Source organism: Hylobates moloch, unplaced genomic scaffold (assembly GCF_009828535.3).
Source record: "Hylobates moloch isolate HMO894 unplaced genomic scaffold, HMol_V3 SCAFFOLD_18, whole genome shotgun sequence".
NCBI classification, from domain to species: Eukaryota; Metazoa; Chordata; class Mammalia; order Primates; family Hylobatidae; genus Hylobates; species Hylobates moloch.
The window spans coordinates 80,063,598-80,087,317 of NW_026652293.1; the positions used below are offsets into that span (position 1 = coordinate 80,063,598).

The 23,720-nt window shown below is 44.8% G+C and overlaps 1 protein-coding gene and 1 long non-coding RNA gene across 11 annotated transcripts in view; one reads left to right on the plus strand and one right to left on the minus strand.

Annotated features, from left to right (window-relative positions):
* Positions 1-23,720, plus strand: part of TRIM58 (tripartite motif containing 58) — a 58,474-nt gene that overhangs the window by 22,128 nt on the left and 12,626 nt on the right. For 7 of the 10 annotated variants that reach the window (XM_058430769.1, XM_058430761.1, XM_058430764.1 and 4 more), the window contains 4 exons: positions 5,811-5,906; positions 11,108-11,338; positions 14,575-14,597; positions 14,693-14,793. In XM_058430769.1, coding sequence (XP_058286752.1) covers positions 5,811-5,906; positions 11,108-11,338; positions 14,575-14,597; positions 14,693-14,793 — 451 coding nt within the window. Of the gene's footprint in view, positions 1-2,310; positions 2,791-3,360; positions 3,419-5,810; positions 5,907-8,982; positions 9,025-11,107; positions 11,339-14,574; positions 14,598-14,692; positions 14,794-17,959; positions 22,176-23,720 lie in introns of those variants that run through there. The other 3 variants (XM_032136697.2, XM_058430767.1, XM_058430768.1) reach the window with 3 other exon arrangements.
* Positions 17,694-21,596, minus strand: LOC131381846 (uncharacterized). Its single transcript, XR_009210835.1, has 2 exons — positions 21,319-21,596; positions 17,694-18,590 (listed from the first exon to the last, which is right to left on the minus strand). It is a non-coding gene; the product is annotated as an uncharacterized LOC131381846 (long non-coding RNA).

Consider the following 23,720-nt stretch of genomic DNA (forward strand, 5'->3'; position numbering starts at 1 on the left):
TGTGTGTGTGTGTGTGTGTGTGTGTGTGTGTGTGTGTGTGTGTGTGTATTTCCAACATGCCAGGACCTATATGAAGCATCTGCTATCTATTAGCTCATTTAATACTCTGAAAGGCCTTACGTGAGTGACAGTGACACCTCTTCACTGCACATCAGAAGAAATGCAGGGCAGAAACGCAGCACAGCTTGCCTCAAGCTTCTTAGCAAGTGCTACAGCCCTTAATTTGGAGCCAGAGTCTGTTGTTCTTTGCTAAGCCTTCTGCTCTTTAGCTTTTTTCTCTAATGTCACATCTTTAATGTTTTGCTAATACAGATCCATGTGTGTTCTCCAAGAATCTATTCGCTTTTATTATGCACTTAACCTTTAGGCAGAAGGCCTCAAAATCCTTTGCTCTGGCTGTCACCAGAGATCCAGCCCAAGAGTTTGTCCTTATAATAAAGACCCACAAACCCCACAGGATCCCCAAGGACCTGAGTCATCTGACCCTGCCTCTTGCTGCAGCCTTATCTGCTGCCACCATATTCTGGCCCAGCTTGCCAGCCTGCCTGGCTTCTCAGTGTCATCTGGGTATGTCTTGCTCCCACCTGCTGAAGTTTACCTTGTACCCTTCATGGCTTCTGGGGGCACAGCCTTGCGGAACCCCCCTTCCTGCTGGCCAGCTTGTGTTCACCTATCAGAGGTTAGCTCAGAGACCTCAGGTGTCTGCCCCCGACCCTGCAGCCTCGTTCAGAGTCCTCTGTTTTATTCCTGCAGGACTGGTGAGCAACCTTCCTTGTAGTTATTGGTTTGTAATTATATGTTTGCATGATTTCATATCCACCTCTTCTAGTTGATCTTAAGGCTCCTTGAGAAATGGGGTCCTACCTCTTTTCCTTAACATATGTGTTTTCAGTACCTGGTGCAATGTCTGAGACTCCTGGCTACAAAGAGACACAATGTGTGCTCAGGGATGGATTGATTTGCCAGAGGCACACCCCACCATCACTTCAAATTCGACCGTACTAAAGTTATTTTGCATAGATGCAGACACTGCCCCAGACTTGTCGACTTTCTGGACGACATTAGACTTTAGTGTACTTTATCCTGATTCAGCTTCCCATTGGATGAAGTAACATACTCTGTCAAATCATTTTGCTCCTGTTTCAGCCTCCCCCATCTGACAGGTACAGCACTGAGAGGCTAAGCTTGAATTATTCCTTCTGATGAGCATCTCTATAGCTTTGTCATCTCCAAGATTGGCTTTGCAACAATCCTACAACACGTGTGTATTCCTTATAGGACCCTCACTGAACTAGGCCAGATATTTATTTAAATATTTAGAATTATTTTTGGCTGGGCTGTAAACCTATAGTTATACACACCTATGCAGGCATCTTCCCTTGTCAGGCGGTGTCTCATTTCTTTATCAAGAGGTAACTAGTGCAAGAGAAAAAAAATGAAGTTTGGAAAAAAACATTTAAAAAGTGATCATGCCATATAAAGGGGGAAGGCTTTTAAGAAACGATTACGGCATGAGAGGACCATGGAGTAGCTCAGTAAACAATGGAAGGGGCTCGGAGGGTGGAAGGCGGGTGAGGGATGAGAGATCACCTAATGAGAACAATTTACACGATTACAGCGACGTCTGCGCTAAGCCTAGACTTTATGCAGTGTATCCATGTAACAAAACTGCACTGGTACCCCAGAAATCTGCACAAAATCTATATAATAATGATGGAGGCCGGGCGCGGTGGCTCAAGTCTGTAATCTCAGCACTCTGGGAGGCCGAGGCGGGCAGATCACCTAAGGTCACGAGTTCAAGACCAGCCTGACCAAAATGGTGAAACCCTGTCTCTACTAAAAATACAAAAATTAGCCGGGCATGGTGGCGGGCACCTGTAACCCCAGCTACTAGGGAGGCTGAGGCAGGAGAATCGCTTGAACCCAGGAGGCGGAGGCTGCAGTGAGCCGAGATCGCGCCATTGCACTCCAGCCTGGGCGACAGAGCAAGACTCCCTCTCAGAAAACAAAAACAAACAAACAAAAAAACAAACAAACAAAGATGGAAGGAAGGAGGGAATTTAGCAATTCTCCCAACCTACTGACAGTGAAAATAGGAGATGACGAGGGATTCCAGTTAGAAATGCCCAGTTTCCTGGGTGTGTGTGTGGCTGGGGGTGGGGGGAACCATAACGTTAATGTTATCCCCGACGTAGGGAGCGCCTGAGTGGTGGCTTTTCACCGGGTGTGGCTCGTCCGAGCTCTTGAACTGAAGCCAGCGGACACCACCCACCGGCGCCTGCTTTCCCGGGGCGTGGGCTCCTCCCCCGTGCAGACCGCGAGGGGAGACAGGGCGGGCGGCCGGGAGCGCAGCCATCCGGGAGGCGGGTCATGGCCTCGGGGCCGCCCGGGGAGCGGCTGCGCGAGGAGGCGCGGTGCCCCGTGTGCCTAGATTTCCTGCAGGAGCCGGTCAGCGTGGACTGCGGCCACAGCTTCTGCCTCAGGTGCATCTCTGAGTTCTGCGAGAAGTCGGACAGCGCGCAGGGCGGCGTCTACGCCTGTCCGCAGTGCCGGGGCCCCTTCCGGCCCGCGGGCTTTCGCCCCAACCGGCAGCTGGCGGGCCTGGTGGAGAGCGTGCGGCGGCTGGGGTTGGGCGCGGGGCCCGGGGCGCGGCGATGCGCGCGGCACGGCGAGGACCTGAGCCGCTTCTGCGAGGAGGACCAGGCGGCGCTGTGCTGGTTGTGCGACGCCGGCCCCGAGCACAGGACGCACCGCACGGCGCCGCTGCAGGAAGCCGCCGGCCGCTACCAGGTGAGGCGCCCCCTGGCGGGGCCTGCGGGCGCTGCGGTGACCGGGAAGCGGGCGACCCTCCGGAGCGGAGCCGCCAAGGCCACCCGTCTCCTGAGCGGTTCCCACGGCCGCTCCCCGCGCCCCGAGCCGCCGCCCCCGCCCACGCGGCTCACTCAGTGTGGGTCTCTTTGCCTTGAATGGGGTAACCCCCTTTGCGACACACACCCATTATTTCACACCGTCCGCACCTCCGCCAAGCACTCTCCTGTCCTCGATCTCGCGCTGGGCTGGTTTTTCCCGATGCGGATACTCTGGTCCCTCAGCTGGGCTCCGGTCGGGAGGGCTGTGTGGTCCAGTTCATTCTTGGTAACAATTGTACATCTATATCGTAAACTTGCCATAATAATTCTCATTTGTGCAATGCTTTGCTTTTGCACAGTGTTTACATTAAATGAGTGTTGTCACCAAAGCAACCCTCAGGTTTGGGCGTCGTTAAGAAGAATGTCGAGCTGGGCACGGGTTCCGACCCCTCCAAAGCTCAGGTGCATGTGCCTCCCGAAGTAGGAGCAGGTGGCTGTCCATCAGCAGGGATTTGGGGACTTCGGATTCGAACATCCTGGGCACGGGTTCTGACCCCTCCAAAGCTCAGGTGCACGTGCCTCCCGAAGTAGGAGCAGGTGGCTGTCCATCAGCAGGGATTTGGGGACTTAGGATTCGAACATCCTCAATGAAGAGGTGCTTCATTTGGGGTGGAGCCCGGGAAGCTTAAAAGAGAAAGAAAAAAAAACAAAGTGGAAGTATTTGGCCCCCAAAGTGGCATCTGTGAAATTGTGTGTAGATTTCTTCCTACTGGTGCCCTTTAAAAGTTCTTGGATGTTTTCTGAACACACTTGAATCCCAGCATGTAGAACAACTGCCAGCACAAAGGAGGTCTAAGTCGTCTTTACTGACATATTTAACCAAAGGACTGCCAGTCTCGCTGTAGTGCATTGCAAATACTAGCGTTCTTAAAATTTTTATTTATTTATTTTGTTTTAAATTAAGGTTTAGGATATTTTCCCCTTCCTTCTGGACCTACCAATATCTGTCTTGGTATTTCTTCTTGATTTTCCTTGTCATTTGTGAGATGTAGGTACTAGGTAATTTCTAGTTAAACTTTTCTGGTATGTTCTTGCCTTTTAAAAAAAAAAAATCCAGAAAGTACAAGACAGAGGATTGGTAGTGTAATATTTCTTTTTCTTTTTTCCTTTTTTTTTTTTTTTTTTTTTTTTTATTTGAGACAGAGTGTAGCTCCGTAGCTCAGGCTGGAGTGCAGTGGCACAATCTCGGCTCATTGCAACCTCTGCCTCCCGAGTCCTGGTTCAAGCAATTCTCCTGCCTCAGCCTCCTGAGTAGCTGGGATTACAGGTACGCGTCACCACACCTGGCTAATTTTTGTATTTTTAGCAGAGACGGGGTTTCACTGTGTTGGCCAGGCTGATCTTGAACTCCTGACTTTGTGATCCACCTGCCTTGGCCTCCCAAAGTGCTGGTGTTACAGGCAGCCAAGCCTCTAGTGTAATATTTCTAAAGATGTTCTCTGTATTTTCAGTAGTTCTTCAGTTAAATACCAAATAAATATTATCTAAACTCCTGAGCCTGTCAGTGAAAGCTTTCTAGGGCCCTAAGTTATGTTTCCATAGCTCTCTTGTCTTAACTAGCCAGTAAACCCAGCAAATTTAGCCTAATCACTGTTTTCCTAACTGTGCCACATCTCCTTGCTTTTGCTGACAGTTTCTTTGGCCTGAGGGAGCTTTTCTCTATCTACAAGTGTCAAAGTGCTCCGTTCTGTGTAAACACCAAAACACATGCCACTTTCCCCACTGGGTCAAATGGTATAATGAATTCTACTGTTATTTTATGTATAACAATTATAATATTCTCCTTTTAAAAACAATTGATGTGTATGTAGGATTTATTGAGTAACTTTGGGAATAGAATTTTTTAATTAAAATCCTGTTTATGTATGTATCTTTGTGGGTATTTTCTGTAAATAAAATATACACATATTTACCTTTAGCGAGGGCCCTATCATTGAAGGAAGATTTAGTTCTCATTGTATTTTTACTCATTGTAAGGTTTACAACATATTGTATTTTTTCATATAAAATATGATAACCTACCAAGTTCCTTCTGACCTAATGATACTACTAATACTACAATAATAAACCCATGCTTTATCATAAAGTAAACAATAACTTCAAGAAGTTGAAATATAAAGAGATATAATAGCATCACTCTTCATCCAAACACCAAAAGATGACATTTCATCTAATATCATTCTCATTTACATCAGCCCAGTTTTAATATATTTATTACCAGCACATTTTTTTTCAAAATTAATGTTGTTTTGTAAAGTATATTTATTTATTGGACATTTTCATTGTATTTCTTGTCATTAAACATTCTGTAACATCTTATTTTAATTCTATCCAGTTAATATAATTTTTTTCTCCCCTATCTTTAATGTTTTAGTTGTTATGCTATTGTATATAACAATGCAGTGAGCATACTTTTAGATAAATATTTGATTGTATCTGGTATTAAAATACATTGACGGAGCTAGGCATGGTGGCTCACGCCTGTAATCCCAGCACTTTGGAAGGCCAAGATGGGAGACTCTCTGGAGGCCAGCAGTTTGACACCAGCCTGGGCAATATAGTAAGACCCCATCTTTACAGAAAACAAAATTAGCTGAGTGTAATGACGTGTGCCTGGAGTCCCAGCTGCTTGGGAGGCTGAGGTGGGAGGATCATTTGAGCCCAGGAATTTGAGGCTGCAGTGAGCCATGATCGCATCACTGCACAACAACCTGAGTGACAGAGCGAGACCCTGATGCTAAAACTTAAGTACATTTATGTTTAGTTTTTAATGATATTGTACATTTTTATATGCTTTCTAGGGACTGTTTAAGTTGATCTTTGTATTTCCTCACACATCTACGTGACTTTAGGTACAGATTGAGGGTATCTGTAACAGCTTTGAAATATCTTCCCAAACAGGTAAAGCTCCAGATGGCTCTGGAACTTGTGAGGAAAGAGTTGGAGGACACCTTGACTCAGGAGGCCAACGTGGGGAGAAAGACTGTCATTTGGAAGGTAAGACCACGTTGGGGCTTTAGGAGGCTTGCCTGTTTGGAGGATCCAGATTCGGGTCAGTAATTCCTCCACCATCTTCCATTCTCCCGCACTTTTGTTCCATTTCCGTATATGCCCAAGAGCACCTCAGAGCCATCCTGGGTCATCCCGTCCCCTCAAATGATATGGTTCATTTTTGTCCTTTTTGTCTCTATTGCCATCATCCAATCTGAATTATAATTAAATAGCTTTGCTAGCTTGATCTTACTGTAAAACCCACTGCTGTATCCCTGTCACCTAGAATAGCATCTTATACTGTCGCTACTAGTTTGAAAATATTTGTTAGGTGAGTGAAATAGTGAATATTTCACAACTTTGTAACCAAAGAAGTGTAGCCCAAGGTGATCATCTTATATACAGGGAAATAATCTGAACGTTCAGCCTTTTTTTTAATCATCTATACATACACATATTCCATTTTTTTATATGTCACTAGCTCTTTTTATTCCATGTTTCATTCATGCACATGTGTGTGCACACGTGTACACACACACAGAATGATTCATACACACACAGTGATTCACATACACACACACACAGTGATTCTCAACCTGAGGTGATACCTGCCCCTCAAGATACATTTTGCAGTTTCTGGAGATGATATTTTTGGTTGTCACACTGAGGAAGGGTGGGTGCAGTGCACCTGTCATCTAGTAGAGGCAGGAATGCAGCTTAACACCCTGTAGTCCACAGGACAGTTCCCATCTTATGAGAAACAATGATTTGTTCAAGATGTCAGTAGTGTCAAGATTGAGAAACTATATATAGAAACTGTATAATTCTATATATTCATATAATGTATTATATAATATGATATATAATAGGTTATACTTTACAGAATATTCCTATTCTTTCTCCTTTTCCAAATAACCCTTCTTTTCTGATCACTCTGTATCTGTAATTATTTCCTTCTTGTTTTCTTTGAAAATTTAGTCTTATACTCTGTCTTTACACGGATATTGCATACTTTTTTTTATTAATTTTTTTTGCACACAAAGCAATAAACATTTTCTAAAGATACACACAAACAAAAAGATGCATATCAAACATTAGGAAGGTTGCACATGGGAAGACGGGGAATAGAAATGGGGGGTGGGAATTAAAGAAAATAAATGAGAGAGGGACTTTGTATGGATCAATAATAATAACTCAATCCTCTGTTTGACAAAGAAGAAGGAGAAGGAAGAGGAAGAAAAAGAAAGTGGGATAAAGGATCAGAAAGGGAGGAAAATAGAAAAAATTAGAGTATGACTCCAGGGTAGACCTGTTTTGTTGTCACTGGGTTGGTTGCTTGGTTTGTCTGTTGTATTTTTCATATGTTTCGCCATGTTGGCCAGGCTGGTCTTGAACTCCTAGCCTCAAGTGATCAACCCGCCTCGGCCCCCCAGAGTGCTGGGACCACAGGCGTGAGCCACCACGTCCAGTCCCCACATTGCTTCTGGCCTCTGTGGTAGACCTCCCAGACGGGGCGGCCGGGCAGAGGCGCTCCCCACATCCCAGACGGGGCGGCCGGGCAGAGGCGCTCCTCACATCCCAGATGGGGCAGCTGGGCAGAGGCGCTCCTCACCTCCCAGACGGGGCGGCCGGGCAGAGGTGCTCCCCACATCCCAGACGGGGCGGCCGGGCAGAGGCACTTCTCACTTCCCAGACAGGGCAGCCGGGCAGAGACGCTCCTCAACTCCCAGACGGGGCAGCCGAGCAGAGACGATCCTCACTTCTACCCAGACGGGGCGGCTGGGTAGAGACGCTCCTCATTTCTTCCCAGACGGGCGGCTGGGCAGAAGCGCCCCTCACATCCCAGACGGGGCGGCCGGGCAAAGGCGCCCCTCACTTCCCAGACGGGGCAGCCGGGCAGAGGCGCCCCTCACTTCCCAGACGTATTGCGTACTTTTTAAACTACATTTTTCTATATTTACTACATTACTAGATTACAACATATATACATATGGATAGGAAAAGTTAACACTTATCCCAGAAGAAAGATGTACATTAAGGCCAGGTGCGGTGGCTCACACCTGTAATCCCAGCACTTTGGGAGGCTGAAGCAGGTGGATCACCTGAGGTCGGGAGTTCGAGACCAGCCTGACCAACATGAAGAAACCCTGTCCCTACTAAAAATACAAAGAAAAAATTAGCCAGGCTTGGTGGCACAAGCCTATAATCCCAGCTACTCGGGAGGCTGAGGCAGGAGAATCGCTTGAACCCAGGAGGTGGAGGTTGCAGTAAGCCGAGATCGGGCCATTGCACTCCAGCCTGGGCAAACAAACAAAAAAAAAAAAAAAAAGAGAAAAGAAAAATGTACATTATAGGTAAATGATGTAGATAGTGGTAGGAAAGGATAAAAGTTATCAATATTAAATAATATTGATGTTAATAACATTAGTACCAAACGTTACTCAGATGTGTGAAGAAATATTTAAACTTATTAACGTTGATACTGACAAACTTGTTTACCAATATTATTAACAAATATTTTTAAACTAGTAGTGACAGTATAAGATGCAATTCTAGGTGATAGGGATATAGCAGTGGGTTTTGCAGTAAGATCAAGCTAGTAAAGCATAGTTTGGATTGGGTAGTGGCAATAGAGATAAAAAGAACAAGAACAAAGCTTTACAATATTAAATAATGTTCATTATTTGCCTATAATGTACATAGTGATAGGATGTACATTATTTAATATTGTAATATTGATTGATGATTTTTGTTCTTTTCAGGCTGAAACACAAGTCTGTTGTTTTCAATCCTGGCCTGACCATAGATTTATAAAATCAGAATCCCCATATTGGATAGCTGAGTTCTTGCATGTTTTAAGCCCTCTACAGATTATTCTTAAGTAGGGACGATACTGAGATCCCTGTTCTAAGCCAAGTAAACTTGCATGATCATTACCATCAAGAATGTATCCATGTGAGCCAAATGCAGGAAGCACACTTTTGGTCAAAAGGTATTCTAAATACTACAAAGCAACCTTTCCTTTTTCTCTATCTGCAGATATAGTTGTGCTCAAGAGGGTGGTGTGAAAGGAAGATGAATTGCAGGCAAATCGCTTCCCACCACACCCCCCCTCATGCCCCAGGTATGACTCTGCTCTTTTCTGGTGGCTGGGTTATTTGCCCCACCCCACGACAGCACAGCCTCTGATATGAAGACAGCTTCTCATATTTACATGAGTTACACCTTTCAGGAATCAGTGTATGGAATTCAGACTTGGCTGATTTCAGAAAGAAGATGAAGTTTTCTGAATCTGGTGATTTAGAAAATGGTAGAAGGAGGTAGAGATGGAAAATGGAAGGAAGGAGTTAAGTCTTAGGGATGTTTAAAAAGGTGACAGCTTATGCCTTTTAGTCAAAGCAAGAAGTTATCACGTTTAAAAACAGGCAAATAGGCCGGGCACAGTGGCTCACGCCTGTAATCCCAGCACTTTGGGAGGCTGACGTGGGCCGATCGTGAGGTCAGGAGTTTGAGACCAGCCTGACCAACGTGGAGAAACCCTGTCTGTACTAAAAATACAAAAATTAGCTGGGCATGGTGACATGCATCTGTAATCCCAGTTACTCGAGAGGCTGAGACAGGAGATCACTTGAACCCAGGAGTGAGGAGGTTGTAGTGAGCCAAGATCGCGCCACTGCACTCCAGCCTGGGTGACAGAGCGAGACTCTGTCTCAAAAAAAAATTAAAAAAAAAAAAACAAAAAAACAGGCAAATGACTTCACCTACAAGGCAGTATAACAATGTAACAAAAGTGCGGCGGGGCACGGTGGCTCACGCCTGTAATCCCAGCACTTTGGGAGGCCGAGGGGTGGATCACAAGGTCAGGAGATTGAGACCTTCCTGGCTAACACAGTGAAACCCCGTCTCTACTAAAAATACAAAAATTAGCCGGGCGTGGTGGTGGGCGCCTGTAGTCCCAGCTACTTGGGAGGCTGAGGCAGGAGAATGGCATGAACCCGGGAGGCGGAGCTTGCAGTGAGCCGAGATCGCGCCACTGCACTCCAGCCTGGGTGACAGAGCGAGACTCTGTTTCAAAAAAAAAAAAAAACAACAAAAAACTGCATTTGTACCCCATGAATATATACAAAAAATAAAATAAATCGATAAAACAGGACAGAGAATGGGAGGTATAGATACTTTGAGGAATAATTTGCCTCTCGTACTCAGCTTAAAGTTAGTTTCCGATGTACTCATCTTGGGAGAAGAAAATCTAGAAACTAAGCCTGGGACGAGGTATGTTCCTTAGGTCTATTCGGAAACGGAAGATGGGAGATTCAGGTGGAAACTGGGATTAATTCCCTGGCGTGAACTCTGAAATCAGTGGCCTGAGCATCACTTAGCTCTTCCTTCGCTTTGTAGAGAACGTCAGGCTTCTGGTGTGTTCACTATTACCAGATTAGGAAACAACATCCATATTTTCTCATCTCTCAGCCTTTTCTTATTCAAACAGTTCTAGGTCTCTACCATTTCTTCATAATTCAGTTGTTTCTAGTGGTTCTAGTGACTAATCTACTAGTAAATAGTAACTTCTCTTTGTGACTGCTCTATGCTAATCACTGTTCTTGTAGTTTAATAGATATTTAACTGTAATCCACATACTCTTCTTTTTCCCCACATTTCTTAAGAGATGGAGTCTTGCTCTGTTACCCAGGCTGAAGTGCAGTGGTGCAATCACAGCTTACTGCAGCCTCGAGCTCTTAGACTCAAGTGATCCTCCCACCTCAGCCTTGTGGGTAGCTGGGACTACAAGGCTTACCACCATGCCCGGTCAGTTCATTTTAATTTTTTTAGAGATGGGGTTGTGTTTTGCTTTGTTACCCAGGCTGGTCTTGAACTCCTGACCTCAAGCAATCCTCTTGCCTCAACCTCCCCAAAACCTCACATTTTGTATATGGTACTGAAACTTCAGTATAAAAGTGCCTTGCCCCCAAGCATGTGGCAAAATGGGAACTCCAGTACAACAGTATTTTCTAAACTTAGTTTGAAAACTCTCCTGGGCTACTTCTTATATGAATGGACTCCAGTCTGTGCATGTTGTTAGAATGCAGCCAGTCAGTCCACAGAGTTACGGAGCCCAGGGAACGCTGGACATTACCTTCTCCGGCGCTGTCCTGTACATGGCTGCTGGAGGCCAGGCGCTGATGGTGTGATCCGCTGTGTCACCTCAGGAGAAAGTGGAAATGCAGCGGCAGCGCTTCAAATTGGAGTTTGAGAAGCATCGTGGCTTTCTGGCCCAGGAGGAGCAGCGGCAGCTGAGGTGGCTGGAGGCGGAGGAGCGAACGACGCTGCAGAGACTGCGGGAGAGCAGGAACCGGCTGGCCCAGCAGAGCAAGGCCCTGAAGGAGCTGGCAGACGAGCTGCAGGAGAGGTGCCAGCGCCCGGCCCTGGGTCTGCTGGAGGTGAGGCCGGGTGCCAGGAAAGCAGGCAGATGTGAGACTGAGGTGACAGAGACGAGTACAGTGGCTTTCAGAGACAAACGCTTGGCGTTTATGTTCTGTAGGAAAAGGGCACCCTCGAATTTACTCAGAAAGCAGCTTAAACACCCTCGAATTTACTCAGAAGCCATTCGTGGCATCAGAATCATGAGATTCTAGAGAATCATATAGTTTTGAGTCTGGCATGGTGGCACATGCCTGTAGTCGCAGTTATGAGGGAGGCTGAGACAGGAGGGTCGCTTGGGCCAAGGAACTTGAGACCAGCCTGGGCAACATAGCAAGACCCTGTCTCAAAAAACAAACAGACCAACAGCATATAGTTCGTTTTAAGGACTAAAGAATTCCTAAAATTAAAATGAATGATTTCTGAAAATTTAAACAGCTAGGAAAAGGACAAACTACACTCTGCTGGCTGAGAAGTAATTCCTAAAACCTCAGAGTCAGTTTGTCCATGATAGCATTGCTGTTTTTAGGGATGGCTAACCCAGAAAGTCTGCATAACACATTTCAGTGTCACTGGCCAGAAGGATGAATAATGATTTAAATTGTCCTGCTTGAAATTGTTATATTGGATTGTAAAGCAAACACTGATTTCCTGGCCCACATTGCATGCCTGTTCCAGGCATGGTGAGGAGGGATTACGTGGACTCCTGTGCAGCTTCCTCCCAGTCTATTTGGGATTAGAGAACAGAAAGACGAATAACAGTGAAAGGAAATCTTTGTTTTTAATCCTCTGTGAAGACATCATATCCCAAGTGAACAGAGAAAGCCAAAGTTGTTGATGGATCCATGTTTTCTTGATAGAACCAATGGCAACAGAAATTTATCTGGACCGACTTCTATCTCCTCCCCAGTGACTCACTTGGGATTCTTTTTTTTTTGAGATGGAGTCTCGCTCTGTCACCCAGGCTGGAGTGCAGTGGCACAATCTCGGCTCACTGCAAGCTCCGCCTCCCGGGTTCCCGCCATTCTCTTGCCTCAGCCTCTCCGAGTAGCTGGGACTACAGGCGCGCCCGGCTAATTTTTTTGTATTTTTAGTAGAGACGGGGTTTCACCGTGGTCTCGATCTCCTGACCTCATGATCCGCCCGCCTCGGCCTCCCAAAGTGCTGGGATTACAAGCGTGAGCCACCGCGCCCGGCCAACTCAGTCGGGATTCTAAACTAAGTGATTCATGTTCTCATTTAACAGCTGATTCACAGATTCCACCTTTTCTGACTCAGTTCCAGACACTGAAAATACCATGAATATAAATAATCCTATTAACTGTCTGTATAATATTTGCAAGTACAGTGACTAGACAGTACTGTTTACGAGGCAGGGGACCATTAAATGAATTTATAAAGCCATTTAATTTGTGTCATTTTATCTTATATATATTAAATTTATATTTTATTATTATTGCTATGCTCATTTCCTTGTTAGCAAACTAAGAGTCAGAAAGGAATTAATTTTCCAAATAGCAGACAGCAAAACACAAGAACTTTGACGGTTTCTTTTCTTTTCTCTTTTCTTTTCTTCTTTTTTTTTTTTTTTTTTTTTTTTTTTTTTTTTTTGAGATGGAGTCTTGCTCTGTTGCCCAGGCTGGAGTGCAGTGTGCAGTGGTGTGATCTTGGCTCACTGCAACCTCTGCCTCCTTGGCTCAAGCGATTCTCCTGCCTCAGCCTCCTGAGTAGCTGGGATTACAGACATGACCACCACACCTGGCTAATTTTTTTTTTTTTTTTTTTTTTGTATTTTTAGTAGAGATTCACCATGTTGGCCAGGCTGGTCTTGAACTCCTAACCTTAGGTGATCCACCCACCTTGGCCTCCCAAAGAGCTGGGATGACAGGCGTGAGCCCCTGTGCCTGGCTTGACAATTTCAACGATAGTATTTATTGCTTTGCCTGCCTTGGCCTCCCAAAGTGCTGGGATTGTAGGCATGAGCCACCCCGCCTGGCATGGGAGGATATATTCTTAAATAAGGTATCTTATCCATCTATTTTTTTAATAAGGGCAGGATCTCACTCTGTCACTCAGGCTGGAGTGCAGTGGCTCAATCATAGCTCACTGCAGCCTCAGTCTCCTAGGATCAGGCGATCCTTGTGCCTCAGCCTCCTGAGTAGCTGGGACTACAGGTGTGCACCACCACGCCCAGCTAATTTTATACAAATTTGCAGTAGAGACGAGGCTTGGTTGTGTTGCCCAGGCTGTATATTTTTATACTTCCCTTTCTCTTTCTTCCCTGGTACTAATAAGCTACATTTTACCCCTGAAGGCCAAGACCAAGGCCTGCCATTCCCATACAGGGTAAAGCAAATTATTCCCCTTCTTTTATGCCATCAAAACTTACCTGACTGGGGACTTTTTTTAAAGGGAGAGGGGAAATGTATCCCAAATGCAATTATTAATAAATGTATCACAGATATATTTATTTAATAATCTACTTTGAGAAAATAATGTTACTAGTTATGAAAGGCTTCCTTTATTAATCTACTTGGATAACCTACTCATAGGAATAGCTCTGGTATGTTGGTTCAGAGAATTAGGAATTTATAATTCCTGTAAAGACATTTAGGGAAACATTTTGTGTCTTTATTTGAGGAACCTATCCGTGCCCCTCAAATAAATTCTATGAGTACTTAGGATCTATTTTATCCTTTTCTGTCTGAATTACATGCAGAATGTTACTCTGTTACAATATCCAAGTGGCAGAATTATTAATTCAGAAGATAATTAAATTGATAGGTGTTGCAGGAATTAACCTAAACTTTGTATATCTTTAAAGAAAAGAGATTTGGCTGGGCGCGGTGACTCACGCCTGTAATCCCAGCACTTAGGGAGGCCGAGACGGGTGGATCACCTGAGGTCAGGAGTTCAAGACCAGCCTGGCCAACATGGTGAAACCCCGTCTCTACTAAAAAAATAAAAAAAATTAGCCAGGCGTGGTGGTGGGAGCCTGTAATCTCGGCTACTTGGGAGGCTGAGGCAGGGAGGTGGAGGTTGCAGTGAGCTGAGATCGCACCATTGCACTCCAGCAGTCTGGGCAACAGGAGTGAAACTCCATCTCAGAAAAAAAAAAGGAGATTTATTGTCCCCTATAATTTTATCTTAATAATGTTTTGCAGTAATTTCTAAGGAAATTTTCATGGTGTCCTCAGTCTGACTGTGAAAAGCAGTTCAGAGTCCAACTCACACTGTGTTTTTCTTTCCTTTTCAGGGTGTGAGAGGAGTCCTGAACAGGTATGTGTGCTTTCTGAGTTGGTGAAGGGATTGGGAGAGGCAGAGGAGCTGGTGGAGAACCCTGCTGACTTCTGTGGTTTCTGTGCTCTTCCTAGAAGTAAGGCTGTCACAAGGCTGGAAGCAGAGAACATCCCCATGGAACTGAAGACAGCGTGCTGCATCCCTGGGAGGAGGGAGCTGCTGAGGAAGTTCCAAGGTAGTTTGCATCTTAGAGACTGGGAATTGGGCTGTTGCCTGGGTTTGCCTCGTATTGTGGTTTGTTACTGTGCCAGTCAGCTGCAGTGACCAACAGAACCTAAAGCCTTAGTGGCCCAGATCAGCAGAAATTTAGAGAGTGTGCTGTTGGTTTGCTCCTGGGTGTGGGGACTTCTGTGCCACATCGTCTCACTCTGGTACCCATGCTGACAGAGCTCTACCTCCTTCTTGGTGCTGGGAGGCATAGACAAGGGCAGGGTTATTGAAGAGATGGGGTAAGAAGTTCTCTTACAGAGTCAATACAACACATCACTTCTGGTCACCAAAATGTGTGGGGATTTCTCCCCGCAAACAGCCAATCAGTTCTCCAGCAGATACTCCAGCCAGATGTCCTTCCATGCAATTTGATTTTGACACTGTCTACCTGGAGATAGCACCAGGTTCCCCGGGTTGAGGGCTTTGTCCCACAAGACTGACCCCACTTCAGATGCTGGTCACAAGCACAGGTTGTGGCCTGTGAGACCAGCTGACTGTAAATTGCAGTTCCCACAACCCTCTTCTTGAGTTCACTTAATTTCCTGAAACAGCTGACAAAACTCAGGGACACATATTTACTCATTTATTATAAGGGCGTTACAGAGGCTAGAGATGAACAGTTGGAAGAGATTCCTAGGGCGAGGTTTGTGAGAAGGGGTACGGAGCTTCCACGCCCTCTCTAGGCATGCTACCTTTGTAACCTCCATGTTTTCAGCGATCTGGAAGTCCTCAGGACTCAGTTCTTTTTTTTGTGTGTGTGATGAAGTCTTACTCTGTCGCCCAGGCTGGAGTGCAGTGGCGCCATCTCCGCTCACTGCAACCTCCACCTCCCATGTTCAAGCGATTCTCTTGCCTCAGCCTCCCGAGTTGCTGGGGTTACAGGCACATGCCACCATGCCTGGCTAATTTTTATATTTTTAGTAGAGATGGGGTCTCCCCATGTTAGCCAGGCTGGTCTCGAACTCCTGACCTCAAATGATCTGTCTGCCTCAGCCTCCCAAAGTGCTGAGATTACAGGCGTGAGCCACTGTGCCTGGACAATGAACGCAGTTATTTTGGGTTTTTGTGGAAGCACTATGTAGACATGATGGATTAAATCATAGGCCATTGGTTTATCAACCCACCCTTCAGCCCCTCTCTCTTCAGAGGTGGATGGGGGTGTGGCGTGAGGGACTGAAAGTTTCAAGCCTCTAATCACATGGTTGGTTCCCCTGGAAACCATACCCAGTGGAGGCTTTCTGGGGGATCACCAACCACAAGTCATCTTATTAGCTTACAAAAGGCACTCTTGTCTTTCTGGAAATTTCAAGGATTTTAAGAACTGTATGTCAGTAAACAGGATGTAGACCAAATACACACGTCACAGTATCATAGGCATGGTGACTGTAGACCAAATATATACTTCTCAGTGTCATAGGTATGGTGACTGCTGCACTGTAGATCAAATACATACTTCACAGTATCATAGGCATGGTGACTCATGCACTCCTCTTAAAGGCATCCATGCTGAATTGGAGTATCTGGCCTTCCTGAGATTTCATGGCTAAGCCAAACTATCAAGGAGGCAGTGTAGGGGGCAAGGGAAAACTTTCCCCTTTCCCTATGAATGTTTGCTGAAAATCAACTGACCAAAGACAAATAGGAACAAAGGCATAGAAAAGGTTTAACATTCATAGCACAGTGGAATTGCAGGAAAATAATTACCCAATAACTCAGTGGGATACAGATGCTTATATACCTTTCTTTATTGGAGGAAAGGGAGATGGGGAGGTGTGGATGATTTTAGGGAGATAGTAAATGATTTTTTGGAGGATTCATTGGGCTTGGAGTACATACAGTGGCTTGGGACAAAGTGTTGAAAAGTAGACAGTGGTTTGGGACTAAAGTCTGTCCAGGTGTGTTGACAGACTTGTCTGTCTTCCTGCAATATGAGCTGAATTAATTAAAACACATGGACTTTAGGCAGATAAGATCAGACATCCAGGTGGGATCAGCTGGCTCCTCTGCTGAGGTTTTCTCAACGCCCTAATATGGGTGTTGGCCAGGCCAGGCCAGGCTTCTCTGTAGGTCTGGGGAAGAACCTTACGCCAAGCTTATTCAGGTTGTTGGCGTAATACAATTCCATGCAAATGCAGTACTGAGATTCCTGTTTTCTTGCTGGCTGTTGGCTGGGGGCCATTCTCAGCTCTGGAGATCACTCATTTTTCTCCTCATGTGACCTTTCCATCTTCAAAGCCAGCAAAGAGATACCAAATCCACATCTTATTGACCTTTCCTGCTGCCACCAACCCAAAAGCCAGGGAAAACTTTCTGATTTTACAGGACTTGTGGGATTAGATTAGACTCACCTTGATAATCTCTCTCGTCATACAGTGTAACATACTCATGAGGCTAACACCAGGGTGTGAAGGTCATGGAGTCCATCTTAGAATTCTGCCTACCACAGTAATATAACTTTGGAATAGTGGGTTTAATATTAATAAAATTCTCCTATAGATTTTTAAGAAAAAAAATTCCTAAGGGGTTTATAAATTTTATGTTAAATGCAGAAGTTCCTTCTAAGTGCACCCAAATGCTTTGGATGTAAGCCAGACATGGTGGTGTGCACCTGTAGTCCCAGCTGCTGGGGAGGCAGGCACGGGAGAATTGCTTGAGTCCAAGAGTTTGAGGCTGTAGTGTACCATGGCTATGCCCATGAATAGCTCTGTACTCCAGCCTGGGCAACATAGCGAGACCCCGTCTCTCTCTCTCTCTCACTCTCTCTCTCTCTCTCTCTCTCTCTCACACACACACACACACACACACACACACACACACAAATGCATTAGATGTAAATGAAAGGAAACTAAATGATTATTCACTTGGTTTGTCATCATCAATAGTTGTTTTTATTGGGGAAGTTAAAGAGTTCTGGGTTACGCAGAGGTAATAGTGGAATACACCAGAAAGTTATAAAGAATAATAAAGTAATAAAAAAGATATCACCTGTAAGGTGAAATACTGATTTGGTTTCTCTAGGAGTTATTAGAGAGAGAAAAGTCAGGAACTGTGGGACTGTTCTTTCAGCGGTTTCCTAAGTTTCTCCCAGTCCTTTCTTTCCTTTCACCAGTTCCACCACATTCTTTCTGCAGTGGATGTAAAGCTGGATCCTGCCACAGCGCACCCGAGTCTGCTCTTGACCGCCGACCTGCGCAGTGTGCAGGATGGAGAGCCATGGAGGGATGTCCCCAACAACCCTGAGCGATTTGACACGTGGCCCTGCATCCTGGGTTTGCAGAGCTTCTCAACAGGGAGGCATTACTGGGAGGTTCTGGTGGGAGAAAGAGCAGAGTGGGGTCTAGGGGTCTGTCAAGACACACTGCCAAGAAAGGGGGAAACCACGCCATCTCCTGAGAATGGGGTCTGGGCCCTGTGGCTGCTGAAAGGAAATGAGTACATGGTCCTTGCCTCCCCGTCGGTGCCTCTTCTCCAACTGGAAAGTCCTCGCTGCATTGGGATTTTCTTGGACTATGAAGCCGGTGAAATTTCATTCTATAATGTCACAAATGGGTCTTATATCTACACATTCAACCAACTGTTCTCTGGTCTTCTTCGGCCTTACTTTTTCATCTGTGATGCAACTCCTCTTATCTTGCCACCCATGACAGTAGCAGAGTCAGGAAACTGGGCATCCAGGGATCATTTAGATCCTGCTTCTGACGTAAGAGATGATCATCTCTAAAATTCTGTTCCCAAGATGCAGTCCTAGCGTAGCAAACGTTCCTGGAGTGGGGTGAAGGATATCAATGTACTAAGTTTTAACAGATACCCCCATATAGGTCAGCACTTGATTCCTTGTTGCCATGAAATATTTCCATGGGACAAAAGAGAGAATATGAAATATTTGCATATGGGAAGATTATAGAGCATAATAATTTTATAAATGGAGCAATCTCAACCTCTATTTCTAGATCACATTTTCTTGATGTCTTCCTTCAAATTATTGACCTTGGATTACATAAGGATTTCTATCATTCATTATAATTTGTTATTCCTTTCAATATCCTTGTATTCCAAATCTTCCATGTAAGAATTAGACATGGCAGTTCTTAAATTGATTCAGAGTGGTCTGATACTATTCCAGTGTCACCTCCTTAATTCTGTTTCTCCTGATTTTCCTTCTCATTCTCTCCTTCCCCCCTCTATCTCTCTTTCCCTGTCTCTCTCTCTCTCTCTCGTTCCTTATTTTTTGTTTCTTACCTCTTACTGTTTAACCTGTTGCTTCCTTCTACATTAATACATTTAGAGCCATTCCTTTATACAGTCACATTTCCTATGACTTAATTACTTTTAAAATACTTTTTATTCTGGGACTAATTTTTAAGAATTACAAAGCTCATTCCTCTGAATCTAATATCACTAACTCCTAGACATTTTCCGTTTTCTCTGGATACACTTTAAGTAGAAATTTATCAGAATTTTCATTCATTTCTTTAACGTAGATATTTACTAGTTATAAGACCTTAAGGCTGGGTGCAGTGACTCAGGCCTGTAATCCCAGCACTTTGGGAGGCTGGGGCGGGTGGATCACAAGCTCAGGAGTTCGAGACCAGCCTGGCCAACATGGTGAAACCCTGTCTCTACTAAAAAAAAAAAAAAAAGAAAAATTAGCTGGGCATGGTGGCAGGAGCCTGTAATCCCAGCTATTCGGGAGGCTGAGACAGAATTGCTTGAACCCTGGAGGCGGAGGTTGCAGTGAGCCAAGATCTCACCACGGTACTCCAGCCTAATGTGAGACTCCATCTCCAAAAAAAAAATAAGAGACCTCAAACAACACTTCTGTCTTTCAGCTCCTTGTTATGGTTCCTATACATGGAACAATTATACTGGCCTCACAGTGTTATGGTAAATATTTAAGGTCATACTTGATATTGCTGGTTTGAATTCAGCTTTTCCATTTAAATACATTATAATGATGATGATGAAATGATGATAATATTTAACTTATTTTTAAAGTATATTCTGTACCTTTCCAACAAAAATTTTAAAAGTCATTGAAGGCTAACCTTACTGCCTTCTTTGTATCACTGTCTTCTAAATAATTGTTATGGCCGGGTACAGTGGCTCATGCCTGTAATCTCAGCACTTTGGGAGGCCAAGGCGGGCAGATCACGAGGTCAGGAGATTGAGACCATCCTGGCTAACACAGTGAAACCTCGTCTCTACTAAAAATACAAAAAGAAATTAGCTGGGCATGGTGGTGGGCGCCTGTAGTCCCAGATACTTGGGAGGCTGAGGCAGGAGAATGGCGTGAACCCAGGAGGCGAAGCTTGCAGTGAGCCGAGATTGCGCCACTGCACTACAGCCTGGGCAACAGAGCAAGACTCCATCTCAAAAATAAATAAATAAATAAACAAACAAATAAATAAATAAATGTTACACAAATGCTAAAATATTTAAGTGGTAAATGCTTCAATGCTAACCAAATATTAATTAATGGCAAATTATTTAACATTATCTGGTAATCTGCAGAAGGTTTAATTTTCCTCCTCAATTTGAAGTTTAAGATGTTTTTCTCTTCCAGTGAGATTTTTTCGACTGACATCTTTAACTTACCTTCCAATGATATTACTAACGTAGCCTTCTTCCTAGATTTTAATTGTTTGATCATGAGCGAACACTTCTACTCTCTGTGATAGATTTGCAAACAGAGGAAATAATGCATCCTTGTGTCCCTCTTCTTGGTGTTCCACAGGCCATGTGTGCCCTAGCCCTCCCTCACGCAAGGTCTGTGTAGGGAATCTGGGCTTCAGCCCAGCAACAGCATCCCTTCCCACAGGGGTCAGGTGGGTGGCTTGAGATACCCCTTTCATGGGGCACCACCCATTCCCTGAGACGGGGAAGCCCTGGGTGGGAAGGAGAACACCTCCACATGTCTTCTACTCTCTCTACAGGGTAGAATGAGCGTCCCAGGAGTATCCATTTCCCACTGTGTAGCCCAATACTCTGGTCTCACTGTCTCTGCTGAATCCTGTCTCACTGTGCATTTTATCGTGGTTTATATCAGTCAGTAAACCGATGTGAGTCGTCATCTCTTGTATTCTTAGGTTCACAGAGTTTTGTGTGTCTCCTGTAATCACCCTTCTCTTTCCCTTGCCAACTCCTGAAAGATCGCCACTATTTCCTCTGGAACTTTGTTTCATTACCAGCAAAATCCTCAACATCCGTACCTGTTTCCTGGCTTTCCCTCTCCTTTCCTCTGAATGGTAGTGTTTATATTCAGCTGTCCACGTGACATCAAAATAGACATTTTAAACTCAATTTGCCTAAAACTCAACCACAAATTTCTCCCCGAGTCTCTCCCTAACTGCAACAACAAAAACCACAGGCTTCTCCCTGTCACTGGATGGCATCTCCATTCTTTTGGTTGCTTAAGCCAGGCATCCGATTGAGTACTTTCTTGATTTCTCCAGCCCACATCCAGTCCATCAGCAAGCCCTGTTGGTCCTACCTTCAGAATATGTCCGGGATTCAGTTGTCGTGGCCACCCTGCTGCTGTAACCATGGTCGGAACTCCATCCTGCCCCTCTGGATTATGACCTTCGTTTCCTCACAGTGGTCCCGCTTGGGCTCTAGGCCCTTCCACTCCCAGTCTCTCTACAGCAGCTGGGCTGATCCTTTTAGCACCCAAGGATGTGCTGGCATCACAGTGACTTAGATACCATCACAAGGACCTCCCATTCAACTTAGAGTAAAGTCAGAATCCTCACAGTGAACCCCCAGGCCCTAGAGGATGTGAACCCCCAGGCCCTAGAGGATCTGAACCCCCATCCCTCCTCTGATTCTCTCTTCCACCCCTACTTCCTTTTGCATTCTGCTCCAGCTGCCCTGGCCTCATGGCTGGATTTCCACCAAAGCAGGCACTTCCCATCATAGGGCCATTTCCCCAGCTGTGGCTTCTGCTTAACATTCCCTTTTCCCTGATGTCCCCTTGACTCGTTATTCCCTTTCTTCTTAAGTCTTCTGAGATCCAGCTTCTCAGTGATACCATACAGCCCTACTCCCCCAGAGCCCACCTAGAGCTCACCTTTCCAGTCGCCCTTGCTAGGCTCAGTGGAGGCTCTTTGTTCCCCATATAGTACGTGTCGTCTAGTGTACTATATTGTTCTCTTATTTATTAGGCTTATTTAATTTATTTATTTATGTTTTGCCTTTTTGTGCTAAATGTAAACACCACAAGGTGAGGTATCTTTGTTGACAATGATATGTTCAATGTTTCTCAAGCACCCCCAATGCTGGTTTGTATGTGGTTATCACTCAATCTGTATTTGTTGAATGAATAAATGATTGACTATGTGGAGAGCAAAATTGATGGACCTGAAAATGTTTTGCGAAATGTAATATAGTCTACTGATACAATATTTATTATTATTGGCCAATAATGTTTAATGCCAAGTGCTAAATTAGTAAAATTTTGGGGATATAGAGAAAAATTGAGCAGAAGTCTTAAGTTTGTAAACATGATGGATTTTGTGATGTGATAACTTGGCATGTCCAGGCCTAGTCCCATTGAACCCCCTGTGTTTTTGATTCCCTGTGACATCACAGTGACACCTTTGAATTATGCTTCATCTCATACTCCATAAGCCACCTCTCAAAATGGTATTGTCACTAAAAATATGGGGAATTTTCTGTAAACTTACATAGACTACAACCTTTTTTTTAAAAAAAAAAATCGATGTTAATGTTTTATGTGCCTTTCTAGAAATGGGGTGTCTTAGGTCTGCTGTCCTTCCCGTCACTTCCCTATTACTGTGCATTTCTGTTATATACATTTGGCTTTTTTTCTATCTCAAATCATAATTTTTTTTCTTTCTGACATATCCTTAAGGACAGCTCTGACAATTACCAGTGAAATTCCTTTGTTCTCTATAAAAATTTGAGCATCAACCCTGGTAGAGCACAGTGGCTCATGCCTGTAATCCCAACACTTTGGGAGACTGAGGTGGGAGGATTGCTTGAGACCAGAAGTTCGAGACCAGCTGGGCAACAAAGCAAGACCTGGTTCCTACAAAAAAAATACAGATTAGCCAGAGATGGTGGTGCAAACCTGTAGTCCCAGCCACTTGGGAGGCTGATGTGGGAGGATTGCTTGAGCCCAGGATTTCAACTCTGCAGTGAGCCAGGATCACGCCACTGCACTCTGGCCTGAGTGACAGAGTGAGACCCTCTCCTTAAAAAATAGAAAACTAAAAGAGAAAGTCAATCCCCAACACGAGCTTCTGGCCTTTTCTAAGCTATAACCCTCCAGAACTATGTCCACATATCCAGAAGACTGGATAATTTATTCAAAGAACTAATTTGCTCAATACCCCCTGATATGGTTTGGCTTTGTGTCCCCACCCAAATCTCATGCTCAATTATAATCCCCAGTGTTGGAGGTGGGCCTGGTGGGAGGTGATTGGATCATGGGGGCAGTTTCTCATGGTTTAACACCATCTCCCTTGGATGAGTTGTGAAATCTGGTTGTTTAAAAGTGTGTGGCCCCACAACTTTCTCTTGCCCCTGCTCTTGCCACGTAAGACACCAGTTCCCGCTTTGCCTTCTGCCATGAGTAAAAGCTCCTTGAGGCCTCCTGGAAGCAGATGCGGCCTTGCTTCCTGCACAGCCTGCGGAACCGTGAGCCAACTAAACCTCTTTTCTTCATAAGTTTCCCGGTTTCAAATATTTATAGGAGTGTGAGAACAGGCCAATATACCCTCATGACCACTCCTCCAAATCAGGTGACTGGTTTATCAATTTAATAAACTTTTTTTTTTTTTTTTGAGACGGAGTCTCACTCTGTTGACCAGGCTGGAGTACAGTGGCATGATCTTGGCTCACTGCAAGCTCCGCTTCCCGGGTTCAAATGAT